General features: G+C 43.2%; 1 protein-coding gene across 1 annotated transcript in view; it reads right to left on the bottom strand.

Annotated features, from left to right (window-relative positions):
- Positions 1–7,589: 7,589 nt before the first annotated feature.
- Positions 7,590–20,225, bottom strand: part of LOC146350709 (hexokinase HKDC1) — a 51,070-nt gene continuing 38,434 nt past the window's right edge. The window contains exons 12-18 of the mRNA XM_084845450.1: positions 20,082–20,201; positions 18,071–18,166; positions 16,820–16,919; positions 15,135–15,318; positions 14,685–14,840; positions 12,832–13,065; positions 7,590–8,393 (exon numbers count right to left, since the gene is read on the bottom strand). Coding sequence (XP_084701576.1) covers positions 8,249–8,393; positions 12,832–13,065; positions 14,685–14,840; positions 15,135–15,318; positions 16,820–16,919; positions 18,071–18,166; positions 20,082–20,201 — 1,035 coding nt within the window. The 3' untranslated portion in view covers positions 7,590–8,248. The remainder of the gene's footprint in view (positions 8,394–12,831; positions 13,066–14,684; positions 14,841–15,134; positions 15,319–16,819; positions 16,920–18,070; positions 18,167–20,081; positions 20,202–20,225) is intronic.

The raw sequence follows: 20,225 nt of genomic DNA, 5'->3' as shown, positions 1-20,225 counted from the left end.
TCCTGCACTCTGGGATGACTGAGAAGAGATCCTGGCCTTCCTCTCTGTGACAACCTTGCAAGTACTTGAAGAGCGCTATCCTATCTCCCCTCAGTCTTCTCTTCTCAAGGCTAAACATGCCCAGTTCTTTCAGTCTCTCCTCATAGGGCTTTGTTTCCAGTCCGCTGATCATCTTTGTTGCCCTCCTCTGAACCCTCTCCAGTTTGTCTGCATTCTTCTTAAAGTGTGGCGCCCAGAACTGGACCACAAATCACCTAAAGGGATGAGATGACAATGCCCCACTGCTGGATAATCAGCAGTATTGAAGAACCATTGGTAAGCTGCTATTCATTGCGACAGTTACCAGACCAGACATAGCTGCAGCCATGGGCATCCTGAGCAGGAAAGTGGCCAAGTCATCTTGGATCCAGAACTGTCACTTGAGGCACACGTGAACTCAGTGGCACGGAGCACTTTTTATCAGCTTAGGCTGGTATACCAACTACGCCCTTATCTGGACAGAGAGAGCCTAGCTACAGTTATCCATGCTCTGATAACTTCTCGTCTGGATTACTGCAATGCGTTATACGTGGGGCTGCCTTTGAAAACGGTCCAGAAACTTCAGCTGGTCCAAAATAGGGCAGCAAGATTGTTAACAGGGACTGGCCTGCAAGCTCATATTACGCCAGTACTTTTTCAGCTGCACTGGCTGCCAGTCCATTTCCGGGCCTGATTCAAAGTGCTGGTATTAACATTTAAAGCCCTTAACGGCTTGGGGCCAGGTTATCTGAAGGATCACCTCCTCCCATATGTGCCTGCCTGGACCTTAAGATCATCGTCAGGGGCTCTCCCCCGTGAGCCCCTGCCGAAGGAAGTAAGGCGGGTAGCTACTAGGAGGAGGGCTTTTTCTGCTGTGGCACCCCAGCTCTGGAACGAGCTCCCTAGTGAGGTTCGCCTGGCACCTACATTGTATTCCTTTCTGCGCCAGGTGAAGACCTTTTTATTTTCCCAGGCATTTTAACAGTTTAGCTTTCTAGACTTTTAGCTTTGCTGTTTTAAATTTGTATTTTAAACTCCTGCACTGCTGCTAGGTTTCATTGTGGTTGCATTGTTATATTGTGGTTTTAATGTTCTATATATTTTAAATTGTTTTATTGTGTGTTGTTTGGTTTTAATTTTTGTGAACCGCCCAGAGAGCTTCGGCTATTGGGCGGTATAGAAATGGAATGAATGAATGAATGAATGAATAAATAAATAAATAAATGCAACTAGAACAGACTGAAGCATGTGAAGTGCTGCTTGAAAGATGCCACACATACAAAGCTCAAACTGCCCAGCAGCACACATGCAAGGCTGATCGGGTTTGTGGATGCAGACTGGGCGGGCGACAAGTCAGACCGCAAGTCCACATCAGGAATCCTGTTCACATACAACGGCGAGACTATCAGTTGAGCCAGTAAGAAGCAAGCAGTTGTAGCCATGTCTTCCACAGAAATATGTGGTAGCAGCCAGTGCACGTCAGGAAGTGATTTGGCTTAGACAATTATTCACTGACATAAGACTGGAGAACACGCAAGCCACAGTGCTATATGAAGACAATCAGGGTTGACTAACGCTGGCATTGAGCAAGAAACTGAGGCCATGGACGAAGCACATTGACATGAGGCATCACCTGATAAGATGATGAGCCAGCTTGGTGTAGTAGTGAGAGTGTTGGATTGGAAGCCAGGAGATCCAGGTTCTAGTCCCCACTTGGCCATGGAAGCTCACTGGGTGACTTTGGGCCAGTCACAGTCTCTCAGCCCAACCTACCTCATAGGGTTGTTGTTGTGAGGATAAAATGGAGGAGGAGAATCATGTAAGCCGCCTTGGATTCCTTTCAAGAGGAAAAAAGGCAGGATAGAAATGCAATAAATACATACATACATACATACATACATACATAAGAAAGGGACTTAGTAGAGCAAGAGATTATTGAACTGAAGTAAAGTCTCTGCCAGGGGAACTGCACCAGTGCCATCTGATGGGCATGAGATTAGTGCAGTGACCCATTGACCTTGAGAAGGGGTGTTGGAGAGATTTGGACCATGAGTCTCTTAACCTGAACTTGAAGGGTTAATATGTACCTGAGTCAGGTGGGAGGGGTCTCTGGAAGATTGTACAGCCTTTTCCTTGTCTCCTCCCACTACTCTCTATTCCTCTTTCTACTTCCTCCTGCAGATACCTGTGCCTGAACGGATGTTTTCAAGAAGGGAGTCTGGGGAACTGAGGCAAATAGCCGTGACAAGAAATGAATTTATAGACCTTATTGACAAACTGAGAGCTAACATAGCACCCTGTCCAGATGGTATTCATCCTAGAGTTCTTAAAGAACTCAAATGTGAAATTACTGATCTTCTAACAAAAATATGTCTAGTTCAGTGTCTCTTTAGCTTCTGAAATATTTCCAGAAACTGACTACATCCATTCAATTTTTCATGACAAGAAAGTTGATCTTGTTGTGTTTCCTTTAAATTGCATTATATTATCTTCTATGTCAATATACCAAATGCTATGCTTGCAGGGCAATCTCACATATATGTAGATTCCCACATATGTGCAGATGGGCTGGACAACCTGACCTGAATACCTGTGAGTCACTGCTAGACACCTGCACAGATACCCACTCAAGCCTCCTTTGCTAGTAATGTGTCTGTTTTATATGCTAGGCAATGTATAGTTAACTGAAGTGTCCCTTTAGCTAATATTAAGGAGTTTTTTGTTATGAGAGGGAGATTTCTGTTCCTTTTACAATATGCGTATGTAGGCTTGCAACTTTACAACATTCCACTCATGCTTTCTATTAACATCATCTGAAACTATGTACTGTATTGTTAGCCAAAGACAGAGAAGGGTAAGTTGGTCCAAATGTTCGATAGCCTTTCTGAGAAAGAATCATATAACTCTCAGCAAGAGCAAAGTAATCAGCAAAATTGTTATTCCTTTTCTCCTCAAACCATAATTCAGATGTCATAATTCAGTTATTAAGCTAATGGTTCATTAAATCTGTACAACTGTTTCAATTCATAACATTTCTATCTCTCCCTTCCTCCAGCTCTCTCTGACACCCAGGGCCATTATGCCCCACTTTAAGAGCACCAAGGCCAGATCATGTTCAACAGGTGCAGAGGTGTGGGACCTCTGTTTTCCTTATAGGTTCCCAAAGAGGCTGAAGTACTTGACTTTTGGGAACACATGAAAGTTGAAATACCTCCTTTAAATCTTTTTCAATGGGCTTTTGGTCATTCCAGACAATCATACACATGGCATTCTGTGATCTACCACTGACTTAGGCTGCCATCTTTTTCTGGCAGGACTCCTGTGCCATGAACATTTCTATGAACAGAACCAATTGAACAGGTGAAGCATTAATCAGTATAGAAATCCAGAAAAGTTTCCCTGCTGAATACCTACAGGTGTTAAAGGGGGAAAATGATGGCAATCCTGCAAAATACCCAAACTGTGTAAGTAAGAAATGTTAATGCAGGAGTGGGCAACTCGTGGCCTATAACTCCCATCAACCCTAGCCAGTATAGCCAATGGGGAGGGATCATGAGAGTTATAGGCTAACACATCTGGTGGACCACAAGTTCCCCACCCCTGCGTTAATACAATAACTACATGCTGTTAATATTGCAAACCCTCATGACAGATGTCAGAGAGAGAGAGGTTTCCCCAAGCACAGTAGCTTTTTTAAAAATGGCAATAATGCTTGGTTAAACTGATTGCACCATGAAAATAGCATTACTTTTAGGGCCTTTTGGACAAAGTACCACACCTTGTTTTTTGACGTGTTGAATACCAGTCAAGCTGTTCCACACAGGCCTCCACTGAGAATATTAACAATGTTAATATCCACATCAACATTTCTGACACATTTTGGGGAGAAATTCACTCTAACCCAAGTTGCCTGACAGGTATGCAACAACACTTTTAACAGTGGGAGGTGGCATTGTACAATTAACCCGTGTAGTTCATATTTACTTTTAGGGTAGGTGAACATGTTACAATGGCATGATAGTCTTTCTATATGTTGGCTATTACCAAAGTAGTTCAGGGATCTCTTTCCATACCAGTATTTATTTAACAAAAAAAGGCTTGCCATGAATTAAAGAAAATCAAGCAATCTGGAAGGTGAGCTGATGTACACAAACAGTTCACCACATCAGGAGGCCACTACTTGGAATGATTTTAAAGTGGCCTCCAGATGGCGACCATAATAGGTACATCAGCACTCACTCCACAGGGCTGCTTTGCAATAGAAACTTGGGAACGGATGTTAGCATTTTAGTTCTCACCAGTTGAATTGTTTTTTCTATGATCAACTGAATCTTGCTTCTTCCAAACATTCGTTAAAACCCCTACCTCAAAGTTCCACACTGGCCAATTGAAGTCTAATGCATTCATTACCTAGCAGCACTGCAACAACGAAACACAAATGGTCTAGAATCCTGCATTAAAACCAACTGATTTCTGTGATTCTGATTAATTATGCCATTTTCAAAAATGTACTTTATCTGCATACAGTGCTCTACTATAGCGCTTCTATTGCTGCGGAAGTGCTTTGGGAAAGGACTATGGAGGCAAAGGAGTATAAGAGCAGAAGGACACAGATTGCATGTAATGGCAAAGGGTGGGTGAGTGGGTGACTGCAGAGCTCCAATCCTTCACCTAGACCTCCTTAACTCAGGAGTATCCATACATTTGAAATCTTATTTCAGCAATGAGGACTAAAAACTTGTTTGTTTGTTATGAATTAGATTCTTCAGAAATCACCAGAGTCCATGAACATCAACCAGGTCTTGAATTGTGTTATCCTCAACTCAAACTTTGTATAAAAAAAAGAACTAAAACCCAGAAATATAAACAAGAAGCTAAGCATTTCACATTTCTATAGTTATTTTGTGACACTTGCCCTCCACCCCCAAAGTAGGTTGAATGAGCTGGTTTTCATGATTAAGCAGTCCACCGTGGCTTATTTCACATTGGGCTGCTTAATCAGTTCTTCCACTGTGACATGCCATGGACTGGGTTCGCTGCACGTGCAGGCAACCATTTTGAATATTCAAGCCGCAACTGCGGCTTGTTGTGTCGTCCAAACCCAAGGGTGGGCTGTTGGTGTGGTTAGGAAACTGCCCAGAACCCTAAAACAGCCCATGGGCTCTGAGTGGTTTGTTGACCATGGCAACAACCCACCCTGCTCGGGTTTGGATGTCACAATAAGCTGCAGTCGCGGCTTGAATATTCAACAGCTGCCTGGCATGCACTGGCACATGCTGCAACCCACCATGGCTTAAATAAGCTATTGTGGGCTGTGGTGATCGCGCAGACCCAGTCTATGGCATGGCACAGGGGACGAACTGACATTGCACCTTGGGATGTTTGGCTAGTGCAGTCACTACTACACATCCCTTTTGCCATGAATTAGTGAAGGCTCATGCAGTGCATGATGCACTGAGCATGGACACCCTGGGAAAAATTCCCATGCTGAGCCATCCTAAATGCTATTTGTCATTGCACCGACAAAGCAAATGCTTGAGTATCAGGATTTCAATTATTTGGACATCCATAGAAAAATAGTCTTCATCAGCCATCTTCTCCAACCTAATAGCTGTTGCCAGACACCCCAATATTCTGCTATTTTTGGAGATGGAAAAGGATGCTTCATTCCTGCCTGGGAAAGCACAGAAGTCTGCCATCTTAATATCAGCTTGGCACACAAAGCAGTATGGTGTATGTGGCACAGGGACGTCATTCTTCTCGCATGACCGTTGTTCTCCAAACTTAATCCCTTCCACTCTTCCTTTCCTTGACTATCACTTCCAAATTTACAATTAGGCACCAGGCACCAGCCCTGGAAGACTCAACAGGTAAATTCACTCTGTAGCTTGTGAATGTTTACCTTCCTGCCCAAGCTGGGAGGAAGAAAACTGGTCAGTTGAGTTTACTCCCAAGCTAGCCCACATCTTAGTTTCAGTGAGTCAGCAGAGACAGGATTTTTGCCATGGTTTGAATTTTAATAATTAAACTCAGATTTTGGGCAGCCAATAGCTAGCACTCTTTTGACCCAAAGAAGACTCACTCTCTCCCACAAGAGGAATCTTGTAGAATCCCCCTCCCACCCCACTCTCTCGGTGTGGCTGAAGAGGCACCCCATTTCATCCACCTTCTTCATACCAAAAACTATGCAAATATGGATAGGGAGCACACCCCTTACCTCTCCCAGGCAAGTCCATTAACTAGCTAGACCCCACCCCTCTTTTTCCTTCCTCCATTACCCCTCTTTTCTGGGGTGCTCAGCTAGTTTTTCCTCTGCTCCTTTTTGCTATTTCTTCCCCAGGCTTGCATAGCTCCAGAGAGATAAGCAGCTTGCTAACTACCTCTCTTTGCTCACAAGGTCAACTAGGTCCATTATCAGCCTCCTTCCCATGCCATTCTCTATAGCTATCTCCCTCCTCTGTCTCTTTGCTGCCAGGACTCTTCTCCACCACCACCCTCACCCTGGTCCACCCTGTTGGTCAATTACGCTAAAACATTGCTTTTAATGTGGCTGTCTTAATAACTGGAACTATTCCACTTATATGAATGAAATTTAACCCTATAAAATGCCTCTTGCCTTAGTGTAAATGTATGTTTTAATTCCTTTCGATAAAGTACTCCTAGGTTAAGCAACTGTGTCTTTAATTTCCAAATCTCCTTAATCCTTAAAATGCCAAGCTTTGGGACGCCCAGTGGTCAGTGTTAAAAGACCCCTCCAAGTGTCAAGTTTGCATTTGTGAAAGTGTGCACTTAAACATCCATGTATAATGTTGATGGTTGGCAACATATCGTTTATCCAGAATATACCCGTAACATGATACTGTTTCTTTTTTGAGAGAATTCACATGCGACATACTTCAGAAGTATTAATTCATTCTGATTAATGTAATTTGGGGGTGGGGGTGGGGATATTGCTTTTTGTCTATCATATCAATGTCTACTACAATGGAGTAAAGGTAAAAGGTAAAGGTGTCCCCAACCAGTCATGTCCGACTCTAGGGTGCGGTGCTCATCCCCGTTTCTAAGCTGAAGAGCCAGCGCTGTCTGAAGACGCTTCCATGGTCATGTGGCCGGCATGACTGAACACCGAGGTGCACGGAACGCTGTTACCTTTCCCGCCGAGGCGGTACCTATTTATCTACTTGCAATTTCTTGCTTTCGAACTGCTAGGTTGGCAGGAGCTGGGAGCTCACTCCGTCACGCAGCACTCGGGTCTCGAACTGCTGACCTGCCGACCTTCCAGTCTGCAGTTCAGCGTCTTAACCACTAAGCCACTGCAGTCCCAATGGAGTGCACCCCATTAAAAAAAAAAACACATAAGAACATAGGAAGCTGCCTTCTTATCTAGTTCAGTATTGACAGGCAATTTCAGCCAGGGGTCTTTCCCAGCCCTACCTGGAGATGCCAGTGACTGAACCAGGGACAAAGCAGGACCTCTACCATTAAATCACAGCCCTTCTCAAACAAACAGCATTAATAAATGCAAATAAAACAAAACAAAACACAACACACTAATGACAACATTTTCTTGGAAAAAGAAGATTAATTTATTATATTTTGCACATCAGCCTTTTTTGCTTTCTTTAAAAAACATAATAAGAAGTTGAACAAAAGTGCCAGTTCTGGGCACTCAGCTACCCGAGGCTATCCAATGCCTTCTCCAACCTGGTGCTCTCCAGATGTGTTAGACTACATCTCTCATCATTTCCAGCCAACACAGCCATTGTGTTGGAGTTGCAGTCCAACACGTCTGGAGAGCTATACAGGAACATCCTACCTACTGTACTTCCAAGTTATGACTCATACAATACAAAGAATATTTAGAAATGAATGAGAAAGTATTAAATGGGAAGTGGAGAGAGGGCAGCAGATCATATAAATACATTTAAAACAAACAGTTTTCTTGAAAAGATAATTGGTTATATGACCTGGCTGTTTTATATCATGAACAGCATTAGGCGCAGTGCAGAAATATCAAGTATATTGTTGTACATAAGACAACTTAGGGCAACCTGTGTTTGGATGAACCAAAACCTGCACTAGTTTAGGAAGGCAAACTGCTTTCTGTCTGCTCAGCTGGCCAACCAGCAGGCTACAGAAGCAAGTACTACTTCTGAACATCTACCTCAATGGGTTTTACAAGCCCTTTCACAATAAACTGCTACCGCGCACATGTGCCTGTATGAGCAACTTAATTTTCAGCAACATTATGCATTTGTTTTGCAACAGCTGTAATTAAGGCAGCTCCCTTTCCACTCCCATCTTCAGACAGCATGAATGTCACATCGCACTGAGGTGCCAGTTCTTTCACCGTTTCTTGCAAGATCCTAGAAAAACTAAACATAGAGAAAAATGATAAAAGATTAGAAGGTATGTAATGTTTTACATACTGCTAATTATTAAGTAGCAAAATGTCCATCATTATCAGGGCAGCATCAGGGTAGACGTGGTCTGACTCCTGCCAAGGACCCAAACCCCAGCAGGGGCCCAATGGCAAGAGTTCCCTGTACTTGCTCCTCCTTTTCAGCATTGCAACCTGCTTGGGTGGTGACAAGCAGCAGCAGCAGCAGCAGATGCCACTGCCTGCTTGCTCTCTGCTTGCCAACAGGCAAGTGGTAGCAATGATGAGAAAGAGGATGAGAAGCAATAGTAGTTGGCGACAAAAGCAGTGAGGAAGGGGGCCTATTGACCATGTCTTGCCCAAGGGCACTCAAAGACCTGAAGCCAGTACTGATCATTATGATGGGTGGAGGGTAGATGGCCCTTTATGTTGCAAGGACGGTGGGAGAGGGAAGATGCAGTCCATCTCCATACTCCTCGTCCACAAGCAGACCTTGTAGTCCCTGCAAGATTTCCCTGCCAGTGAGAGCCAGGCCACACAGTGTCAGGGCCAAGAGGGCAGGTTTTGAAGATACCTCAACTGTAAGCATTTTACCCTTCTTCACAGGACTTAATGCTTGGTTAACAGAAAATGTTTGATAGGGGGGAACATAGAGGGATGCACCGCTGGGGTAGGGCTAAACCTGCCTCCTGTCTCTGGTCACCTCAAGTTGCATAGCACCATCCTTGGTTCTATTTTTTGATCACATTACTGTGTGATGGTATACAGGGCACTGGCTACTTTAAATATAGATATGCCTCATATCTAGGCACTTTTATTTAAGAGCTCTCTGCCTCCCACTCTTGTTTCTCTTCTGAAACTGCAATCATAGATATATTTTCCTAGCAATTTCTCCCAATACAGGTCTTCTCAATAGTATGGCCTGACCTCTCTCACAACCTCTAAGCTGAACTAAGAGCGCCTTCTTGCAGTCACTCACAGAACACCAACTGAGGGCAATGAAGGCACACAGGCGTTTTGAGACCTTGGAACTCCCTTCTCTGGCTCTACAAATGAGACTTCACTGCCTCCTCTGACTTGATTTTCACTATAACTTGCATGTTTGTTAGAAATTGCTGGATTTCTCATCCCACGGTCATGAAAATAATCTGCTGGCAGATAATGAAACCTCATTTCAAACTTATTGATAAACTTTGTAGTCTGTTTCATTACATCTTCAACAGATTTGAAAGCAATGTAAAACACACACACTCAACGACTCTTCATATTTAGGTTGGCTTGCAGAAGTGAAACGTTAAATAAGAAAGGTATTAGTGTATGTATATGTATACATATAATATGGTCTTCTCCAACCTGGTGCCCTCTAGTTGTGTTGGACTACAACTCCCAGCATCCCCAGCCAGCCATCTGGCAGTGACTAGGTTGTGGAAGTCTGGTAGAATAAAACATTTAGGACAGGTGTAGAGCGAATAATGCAGTACTTCCCTAGAAAATACTTGGAAAACTTGTGTAATATGGAACCATTTCAATAGCAAAAAAAAGGCTTCAGTTCCTTTGCTTTTCCTCACCATGCCATGAGAAGAGATGTATATTACTGAGGCTGAATGGCAGCTTCTTTTTTGCATGGCAAAGACTTCAAACTGGCAGCTAACTCTGCAACAATCCTTAACAGTTGCTCTAGGACTACCCTTTGGCAAAGAGTTTTACCAAAGTCATTACTTAAAATAGTCCTTCAAAATGCCAGGCCAAAGATTACCCTAGAACTATGAGGAATTTACCTAGAACTATGAAAAAAAAAAACCTTCAGCATTTAACTAGTCTTTTCATTTTCTCTCTCTCTCTCTCTCTCTCTTTTTACTTTGAACGTGTGTACATACTGAAGATCCAAAGAAACATAGAGAGCATCTCTATACCAGTCTAAAATCCTACATTTAAAACACGGCTTTCTGCTTCCATTTTAAATGCAGGATCACAACAGACTCCCTTTACATGTGCTTCCCTCCCCCTCCCGCCCCCAACATCTGAGTCTTCCATATGTTTCATTGGTCTAGCTCCTCTTATTGTGGGTTTTCCTCATTTCACAAGGGAACACAAGCACTGTAATTTGATAGCTCATTATCTGCAATCTTTTAAAAAATGGAATAAAGGTCTTTTAGTGCAAGAGATGACCTGGAGGTTGACGACGTTGTTTAATTACCTGCAAAATGACGACATCATCTAATTACCTGCAAACGGCCGTGAGTAACCAATCTCAATAGCAGGATAAGAGCACCGTGTGAAGAAGCCCAGAAAAGGAAATGACCAGATCATTCGGTTGTGTCCCTCAGAGGCTCCCACTGGCAGGAGGGAAAGTCAATTTCACCAATTTCCCTTCCCCCTGTAGCTCCCTTCACCCCACCCATGCCACCACCCACACTGTTCCAGAGGATCCTCCAACCAATGCCCTGGAGCAGATTTTCAGGGAACAGCAGGAAAAAGGGAGAACTGGAGAAAGCCGCCTTCCCTGCACTTCTGCCAGACTGAATGTCCTATGAGTGGAGTTCACTAACTTCAGTTCTACCTAGAGATTTACGAGAATTTCATATGTGTTCGCAAGTTATGCGAACACATTCCATTTGCAACCCCAAACACAAACAGGAGAGCACCTGTTTGATTTTTCGAAATTTTTTCGAAAAAAACAAAAACAGTCCTCAGGAAAAAAAATGGGGGAAAATGTTTTTTTTCCTGGGGGTTTTCCAGGCCTTCACAGGTATCATCACATGGGGCTTTTATCCTGCAATTGAGATTGCTCACTCACAGACATTTGCAGGTCCTGTGCATGACGTCGTCAGCCTCCAGTGCTTCTCTTGTCCTTTCGAAGCAATTTTGTGGGTTAATTTGAGACAGAAATAAACTAGTAATAAACAGATCTGTTTCAATTTTTCTGTGGGGGGAAAAAACGCGATGAGAAGAACTATTCCACAGTGCCATCTTGTGGCTGCATAAATGAAACATATAAAACTCCTGGATAAAGGGAGAAAAGGGAGAGAGGAGGGGGGAAGGAGGGGGAAAATAGAGCACGTCATGATCCTGTGAAGGAAATGGAGGCAGAAAGCACCAGTACAGTCGCCGGATTTCTGTACCGTGTGATGACACCACAACACACATGCTTATACTGGGACTGATAACTTTAATGAGTCGTTCAATCAACTAAGCTTCATAAATGAATAATTTAGTTGGCTAATTACCGTAGGCCAATTTTATTCAGGAGACTGAGAGTTAAAGGCACACCTGTTTTTTCCCAGGCTACTTTGGTCTGGCTGTGTAGAACATACAAAAACATTCAAGATGGACTTTCTTTCTAACACCGGGCCAGTTCAGTCATAATGGCTTATCATTTATGAGCAGTGTGCTCATGCACACTGCCCAATTATGCCTGCTTCTTATGACTCTGGCTCGCCAGGGGAAAGACAAGCCTGAGTTCCTGGTTCACATGGCACAGTAACAAACCACAAACAAAAGGTCCGTGGGTGGTGTAGCCGCTTTTGCGTGTCAAAAAGCAAAGTGGGCCAACGAGTGGAACATTTCATTTATTTAATTGTAAGAATTCTCTCACTCCCTTCAATATGTCAAAAGGTGCCTATAGTATGGCTTTAGTAATATGCAAATTTGTTTACAATGATTAAAGGGATGTGATCAATCAATTAAAAATGGTCTAATTTGGTTGACAGTTCTAATTTACATGAATATACATGGAAATAGAAATACACATGGATATAGAAAGATCTACCCATACACACCATTTTTCTTGCTAACTGAAAGAATATACAACTACTTTACTAAACACATTATTAGAAATATCATGATTTGTTATTAAAGAAGCAAGTAGTATATGTTAGCATTGAACTAATTTTCCAAATGTGGTCTCTTACGTAGCCGAAATGGCACTGCGCACACACATATGAGGGAGGGATCAGCAAGCCTGAGGAAATGTCAAGGTTTGCAAAAGGACAAAACAAATATTAAAGGGGGTGGGGGAGAACAGTAATGGGAGCATGACAAAAAACAACCCAACAAGAGATGAGAAACTCTGTGGCCACAGAATGGTAACTGACCATTGTGGGTGGGGACAAAAAAAGTGGGAGAGGGTGAATGGAATGGAGTATCCTGGAAAAGGGCATGGCTGGCTGGAACCCTGAACAGGAACATTCCACACTGCAACATTTTGTTGCTGGTCCCCCCTGTACACCAACGAAAGCTAGACTTCTCCCAACTCTTAATTTTAATCTTAATCCAAACAAGTGCAATATGTTAACTGGTACAGTACTATGGTAATATCTTGGTTTCCATTCTTATTATTCCTGTCAACTAAGCAGAATATCCAATTAATATCATATTTATCTTTTTTTATTTAGTCAATAATACAAGGCAAAGAAGTGATGCTAGGTACTCACTGTGGATGCAGTTTGTACAAAGTCCCATCCACACCCACGGTGGTTTTTAGGTGCTCGAGGCTTCTGTTGTCACGTATCTTCTCAACTACAGCAGCCATTCCAGCTCCACAGAGCTGAGCTGCTCTCTTGGAAACGGAGCCACACACCTCCTTCACAATGATGCTGTCATCACAAGTGCTGTCAAGCCCAAGCTGCTGCAGGATTCTTCGCACTTGAAGCAGGGCCAGCCGGTCACTGCACTCAGTGGAAATACAGACGCTTCTGCTTAGGATGGAGCTCAGCCCTCCCAAAACTGGCACCCTCCAGATGTGTGGGGCTACCTCTCCCATCATCCCCAGCCAGCATGGTCTGAGAATGATGCAGGCTGTAGTCCAACACATCTGGGAGGCGCTAGGTTGGGGAAGGGTGTTGCAGCTCTTTGCAGAAAGAACTGGAAAAATGCATTAGTATAAGAAGAAAAAAACCATCCTCTGCAGGGACACTCACTTTCTCCCTAAGCTCCTTATCACTATCCCGCTCCTATTTGTGGCCATGCCCCCCCTTTTAAAAGCAATTTTATATAATAAATAAATAAAGCTCTGAGCATGTGCAGAGTGCTTTCCCCCCAGGCCAATGGTGCAGAACCTCTCAGCCCGATGGCCAAATTCCATTTTGGGGAAGCTAAGTTATTTCCAAACAATAAATGAAAATTTTCATTCAGTTTGTGAAAGCTTGTTTCCATTACTATTTTTATCCAGATCATTTTGCACTGCTCGGTGTGCAAACTTTGATAAACTAATTTGCCAAGTCAAAGGCATTTTAATCCTTCTCCTTCAAAGTGATTATATTAAATCAAATACAAAATTTTAATGATCTATGAATAAATTGGTATTAGGCACAGAATCTCAGCTATCATATTCCAACTCAGAGTAACATTCCATGCTTCTGAAGAAGTACAGCTGGTCTATGAAAACTTGTGCCATAAATTTGTTAGGGCAAAATCTCGACTTTCCCCCTCTCACAAAACAGTTGTTGGGTGATAGCCCAGACATGCACTTTCTGCATTTCAGTTCCCTCTGATCTTGCTGTTTATATCCCCCCACCAAATATGTGGGTATATATATTAAGGATGTTGGAGAATCCATTTGAGCAGTGGAGTTTTATCAGCTTTCCTAGGCTTGGCCCCCTGGACTTCATTTCAGTTCCTGCTGTGGCGCCCAACTCAATCTGCAGCAAGTCAGACCAGTGCGCAGATTTTCCAGGGATTCTGCACATTTTGGAGGGAAGGTTCTGCAACTGTGCAACTTCTGAGCAACTGTGCAAATTATGGCTGAATTTGCATAATTTGCGCAAATCCGACCACAATTTGCGCAAATCTAGGCGTAATTTGCCCACATTGCAGAATCCTCCCACCCCCACATGCACAAAAATTCGTGGAGTTTGGCTCACAGATGCAAAGCGTGTCATACGTGCCACGGAACTCTGTCAAGCCAAAAAAGTACTGGATTTCCCAGTGACAGACATCCCTAGTATATATACATTTAGAACTCTGGATAGCACTTCATGCATCATATGAAATGTAGTCCATGAAAGCATATGCCATAATACATGCATTCATCTTTAAGACGCTGCAATACTCATTGCTGTTTCAGTGCAACAGACTAACACAGCTACCCCTCTGGAAATCGTCTGAATCAGTAACACTTATTTCCCAGTCATATTATTTTTTTATGATGTGCAAAGTATTTTACAATCCTTCAAGCATTCATCCTCTCGGCAGCCTTATGAGACAGACATTATATGCATAGAAGTGGCAGGCAATGTCAGGGGACAGATGGACAACGACACCCAATTAATATCACACATTATTTTACCTTTCAATTTGAGACAGGAATTTGGTTTCAAATATTCCTCTTGTTCTCAGCGGTTCTGAAATCTGACCTCTGAAGAGAAGCCCTTGCTTGGTCAAGTCTATCAAGATCTGTCTCACTATTTCACCCAAGTACATTCCACTGGTAATTTTTTCATACCTTTTACACAAAAGGGGAAAAGGCAGCATTAAGCATATTGGCAACTATGCAATACGTATGCTGTTAAATAGGCCCAGGGCATAGTCTGTACCACATGCTCTTTCTGAACATTTGAACTGGCTCTTAGGGTGGGACTGCACATGACAGCAACAGACCCATGTCTTTCAATGTAGGTTGCCAAAAATACCTATAAGGCAGGATGGGGGTGAGGGTGAATTCCACTGGAAGAGATTTATCAGTTCACATATAACTCTCACTGGTCTGAAAACGCTGCAATAGGACACCCATTCATACCTCTGTTTCCCAGGATTCAATGACCCCTCATCCACTTCTTTATCATATTTTGTCCTGAGATTATCTATGCAGCCATTGTCACCAAATCCTCCCCATTCTGTATTGATGCACATTCTGCCCTTATCTCCTTCTACAATTTCTATATTCTTCATATCTTCCATATAGCACAGATTGCTACCTGTCCCTGGAAGGAAAAAAGAAATACATGTTTTAATTGATTAAAGTGATTATGGGGAGGGCCGCAGCCTCAGCTGAGGCCTGGCAGGCCAGACTGACTGGCTTGGCAGGCCGGATGGGCCAAACTGGCCACAGGCATGAGGTTCTGCATCCTGGTGTAGACCGTACTGGTCTAGATGGACCAGCGGTCTGACTCAGCATAAGGCAGCTTCCTCTGTTCCCAACCCCCTCACTGGCTCTTTAATAAAGTTAGACTCATCTAACAGTAAGAGCTTTGCAGAGACGGGGGGCACATGCATCTGGTTAGTATGGTATAAGATCATCATCAAAGCTGGACGGAATGAATGTGCTTCCTGAAAGGACCCCTCAAGAGGCCGATTGACAGTGGCCCTTTCACTTTCCAGAAAGTTCATGACATAGCAATAGCACCCTGCCCCCCACAAAACACTCACTGCTTCTTTCCCCTACGAGTAAAAGTGGGAGCAATCCCGCAACATCTTGATTAAAATATGATGGGGCTAGCAAGGGCCATAAAAATGTTGTTTAGGGGCTGGATCTAGCCTGTGGACCACCAATTATCCATTCCTGTTGTAGACCATTTTCTGTGCAAAACTGAGGTCTAGGAAATGGACACTGGAATCTTAGTGCTGCATTCTACCAAGTTACACCAGTGGTTTATCGGGTGGTACTGCCAAGCCTTCAATCCTGCTACCAGAGATGCATTAACTAGAGATTACAGGGTTTAAACCATGCACTCTGCCACTGTGCAGTGACCCATTTAGAATTCCCCATAGCTTTTTCCAACAACATCCACAGATTATGTCAGCTAAGGAATTAATGGATGGGCCTCAGGGGCAAACACCCTGACCCTCACATGAGCAGAATGCCCAGCAACACACAGATCCCCTCCCCAGAGTTCTAATTTGCGGTTCAGCTTAGAGCAGATAAAGGTAAAGAACAGCAGGAGTCTCTTTCAAGCATATCTTATCTTCTCTATACCCTATCAAACCATCCCAGTCCCGAGCCTTCTTCAGTGGGCTCAGAGTGATCCAAGGTCTTATCTAATTTGTGCTGCAGGTTGGAGAAGGTAAGAAACAACAGGAATCTCTCCTAGTATTTCTTACCTTCTCCCTACACCACCATAAATGAGAGAATATCTGGCTATGCATCAAAGCCTCCATAGGAGAATTAAGTAATGGCTGCTAAGCTTGGAATTTCATTTTGAAATAAAATTTAAAAAATACAGGCAAGAAAAAAGAATACAGATAACAATACAAGCCCTCTAATTAAGGGGGAAATGAAATTCACTGATTACAGTCCTTAATAAGCTAAGCCAACATTTGTGGACCCCTACTTATGTATTGCCAACATAGTGCTAGTTTTCAGTGGTGGTCTATTCAATTGGCCTACTTTCTACCTCCACCAAAATTTATTGTTATTATGTTATTTCACTGACAGTTACATGTTTTATTCTGTTGCACACTGGAACATCCTCATGTTCTTTTTACCTGCAATGAGGCCAATTTCACAATGTGGGTCTTCATAACCACATGTCATCATTGTCCCAACGGTGTCATTCACCACTGCTACGATATCCAAATCAAATTCCTGCAACAGAAAATGCATTAAGGGCACAATCCTATGGGGATAGGCGACCACCTCCAAACTCAGAGGCGACCACCTATCCAATGCAGAGCAGGAGAAGCACAGAGGGGATCGTCCCCTCCACACTTCAGCCACCCTGCATTTGCGGCTAGACAGCCGATTTTGGCTGTCTAGCTGCAGGAAGGAGGAGCGGGGGAAGCAGCTGCTGGACGACACATAGGATGTGTCGTACCAGCATTTCCGCCTTCCCTGCCCCTGAACACCCCCAAGAACACCCCATTTTCACCAAGCACAGAGGCAGTGCAGGAGTGGGGGAAGGTCGGTTCTTCAGGAACCGACCTCAGAGCACGGGCTCTGAGCTCGCTTCCTGGAAACCGATGTATCTTATGACTGTCTAGCTGCTGACTAGCGGCCATAGGATTGCTCCCTAAGTGAATGTAACAAGAGTAAGAAAAATCCTGTAAGGTGTTGTACACCAAGTATGTGTAGATCAGCTACACATACTTAGACTTAGTTTCAGTAGGGGATGAGGACTAAGAGTGTTTCCATTGATAAGGTGGTTTTTGAGAAGGGATTTGCAGCAAGACAAAGGCGGGATGATGCTGATTTGCTGGGAGACAATTCCAGGCACAAGGGGCAGCATAGGAGAAAGGGCAAAATGGATTGAGGGAAAAAGAGATCTTCAGACATTAATATCCCATCCTCCTTCCAAGGAGCTCATTGGGTTATCCTACTTCAACTTCACAAAAACCCTTGACATAGGTGAGGCTAAGAGACTATTGACTGGTCCAATACTACCCAAGTGAACTTTGCAGGCATGTAGGGATTTAAACCTATGTCTCCCAAGTCCAAGGCCAACATTCTGCATCTCCAGCGTAGGTCTCACTTTCTTTCACTTTTTTTAAAAAAATTCTGATCTCTTGGCAGTCTTTTAAAATCACTTTCTCAGACTTTCCCCTATGGCCATGAAGTCCAAATGTTGTTTTTTCAATGATGCATGAGATTCTCATTGTCTTACATGTGTCCAGATCCTCATTTGGCTGGTGGCTCATACTTGGCTCATCCTGAGAGTCAAACCGCACATTCTGTTCCACTGGCATGGGGCCATGGTTAGATAACCGAGATTGAGATAATGCGAGTTCTACCACACTTACATTCCTTCGTTTAATAGCTTCCCTGAGCATATCAACAACATCCTCTCCTTCACAGTCTGTTGCCTTGAACCCTTTAGTCCACCCAAGAAGAGTTCCCTAGAGTGGTGGCGTAGTAAAAAAAAAAAAAAGGGAAGAATGAAAGATGTTTATCCATATGAGATAAAACAGGTAGAACACCTGAAGCTAGAACATGTAGAACACTTTCAAGTGGGGCTTGCTTCAACATATTACATCTTAGGAGAATGTTGAACTACTCAAATGTTACTTCCTGATAGGGTATGATGCTTCCTAGTACAGAGAGCACAAGGACGACACCATGGCCTTCCATCACAGGATGATCACAGGGATCATTCTAAAGCAGGAAAAGGGTGTTGTGTGAATGCACCCTGTTCATGCTTTTATTCCCTTTAGTAGAAGGAATGCTTATGGGATTAAGAGTTGTGCTATCTGCTATTGCTTGTAGGTAGCCCTATTTGAGGGTGGGGTGCTTTGGCTAATATTACATGTGAAAATTAGGTTATAATTGGTGCTCACAATAAGATCTAGGATGCTTACAGGACGGGCTCATACATACATGTTGCTAGCTTATGGTGAGGCTATCTAATTAATTCATAAACTAAGTAATCAAATAGTTAATTAAGTGAACCAAAGAGATAAATAAAATGTTACTGCTTTGGTGTGCCTGCCACCTAGAGGAAAACACACACTTCTGCAAGGTGAAGACTAGGAATGTAGGGATTTTGTTAAATCTGTTCCGTCTATGCTTGGCAGATTGTCAGGTGTCTTTTGCTCCATCATCCGCTCATTGATGGAATTGGATTTTTGAACCAGAATTTCATTCAACTTGTGCTAATTCGCATTAGTGCTAATCCATACTTGTGCACCTGTGCTAAGCTGAATTAGTTAACGTGAATTGTCACTAATGCACATTAGCACTAATGCACTTAGTGCAAGTAAAATGAAATTCTGGTTTGAAAAATCCAGTTCCATCAACACAGTGGACGATGGAGCAAAAGAAACTAGGCAATCCACGAACCACAGATGGAACAGATTTAACAAAATCCGTACATCTCTACCCCCAGCTAATCAGTCCATTGGGCTTGGAGAAGCTGTGCTCAATGCACCCTCCCCCCTCAGCTATGGATTCATCAGCACTCCCATCACAAAAATGCTTATGGGCTAGAGGAAACTGCCTCAGAGAAAGTGCACCACAGAGAGCACATTTCCACCAAGGCCCAACCTGAACTAATGTAGATTAGCGCTAATGTGCACTTGCACTACTATCACCCCAAATTAGTGCAAATCCCCCCGTGAATCTGTGTGACACAGGAAAAGATGGCCCATTGCAGAATCCGCAGGTGTGATTCAGAAAAATCCAAACTAATTTGATTCTGTTGCAGATTTCTCTGACATCCCTAGTCAAGACTCACTAACAGAAGATAACATGATGCTTACTAGCTTAAGTTGGGCCTAGTCTGAACATTTTTCATATCTGACATTTGCTTAATAATTAGCATTAATGTTACACAAGTTGTATACATCAGCAGTGCACATACGCATGCCTTGTTCAAAGAAAACTAATCTAGATGTATACAAAAACATGATTGTTTTTATCTAACACAACACAAATTTTATAGACTCTGATAAAACCTGTGATAAAGTTCCTTCTAAGGGCTGAACTACACACTGACTTAAATATGTAGTGTACAGCTGATCCTCATTATGCGTAAGCATGCAGTGTAAGCATGTGGGGTAGGCAGCGGAGGCTTAAACCTTCCTACCCAGCAACTTTCCCCCCAAAGTAAGTCCTACAACTCCCAACATCCCCCAGCCATCCATGCTGTCTGTGGAATGCTGGGAGTTGTAGGACTTATTTCCATCTAAAAATGCATAGGACCGCGCCCTAAAACAGTAAGAGTTTCTATGCAAAGATCTGCAAAGATTAAACCAAATTAAAAGAGGAAGCCAAACAACATGCCAAATCTCAGCATCTATGCATTCCACTCCTTACCTTATCAATGCTTGCCTGCCTGCACGGGAAAGAAAATGTAAAGCCAAGAGGAAGCCGTGCACCCTTAATACCCATGTACTCCAAAAAGTCTGCAATGCACTGGACAATGTGATCAAATAGCTAGTTAAAAAGGAAACAAAGGCA

This window comes from Heloderma suspectum, chromosome 3 (genome assembly GCF_057233095.1).
Source record: "Heloderma suspectum isolate Gila_16-S chromosome 3, 16-S_ref, whole genome shotgun sequence".
Lineage (NCBI taxonomy): Eukaryota > Metazoa > Chordata > Lepidosauria > Squamata > Helodermatidae > Heloderma > Heloderma suspectum.
This window is presented reverse-complemented; position numbering and strand designations above follow the sequence as displayed.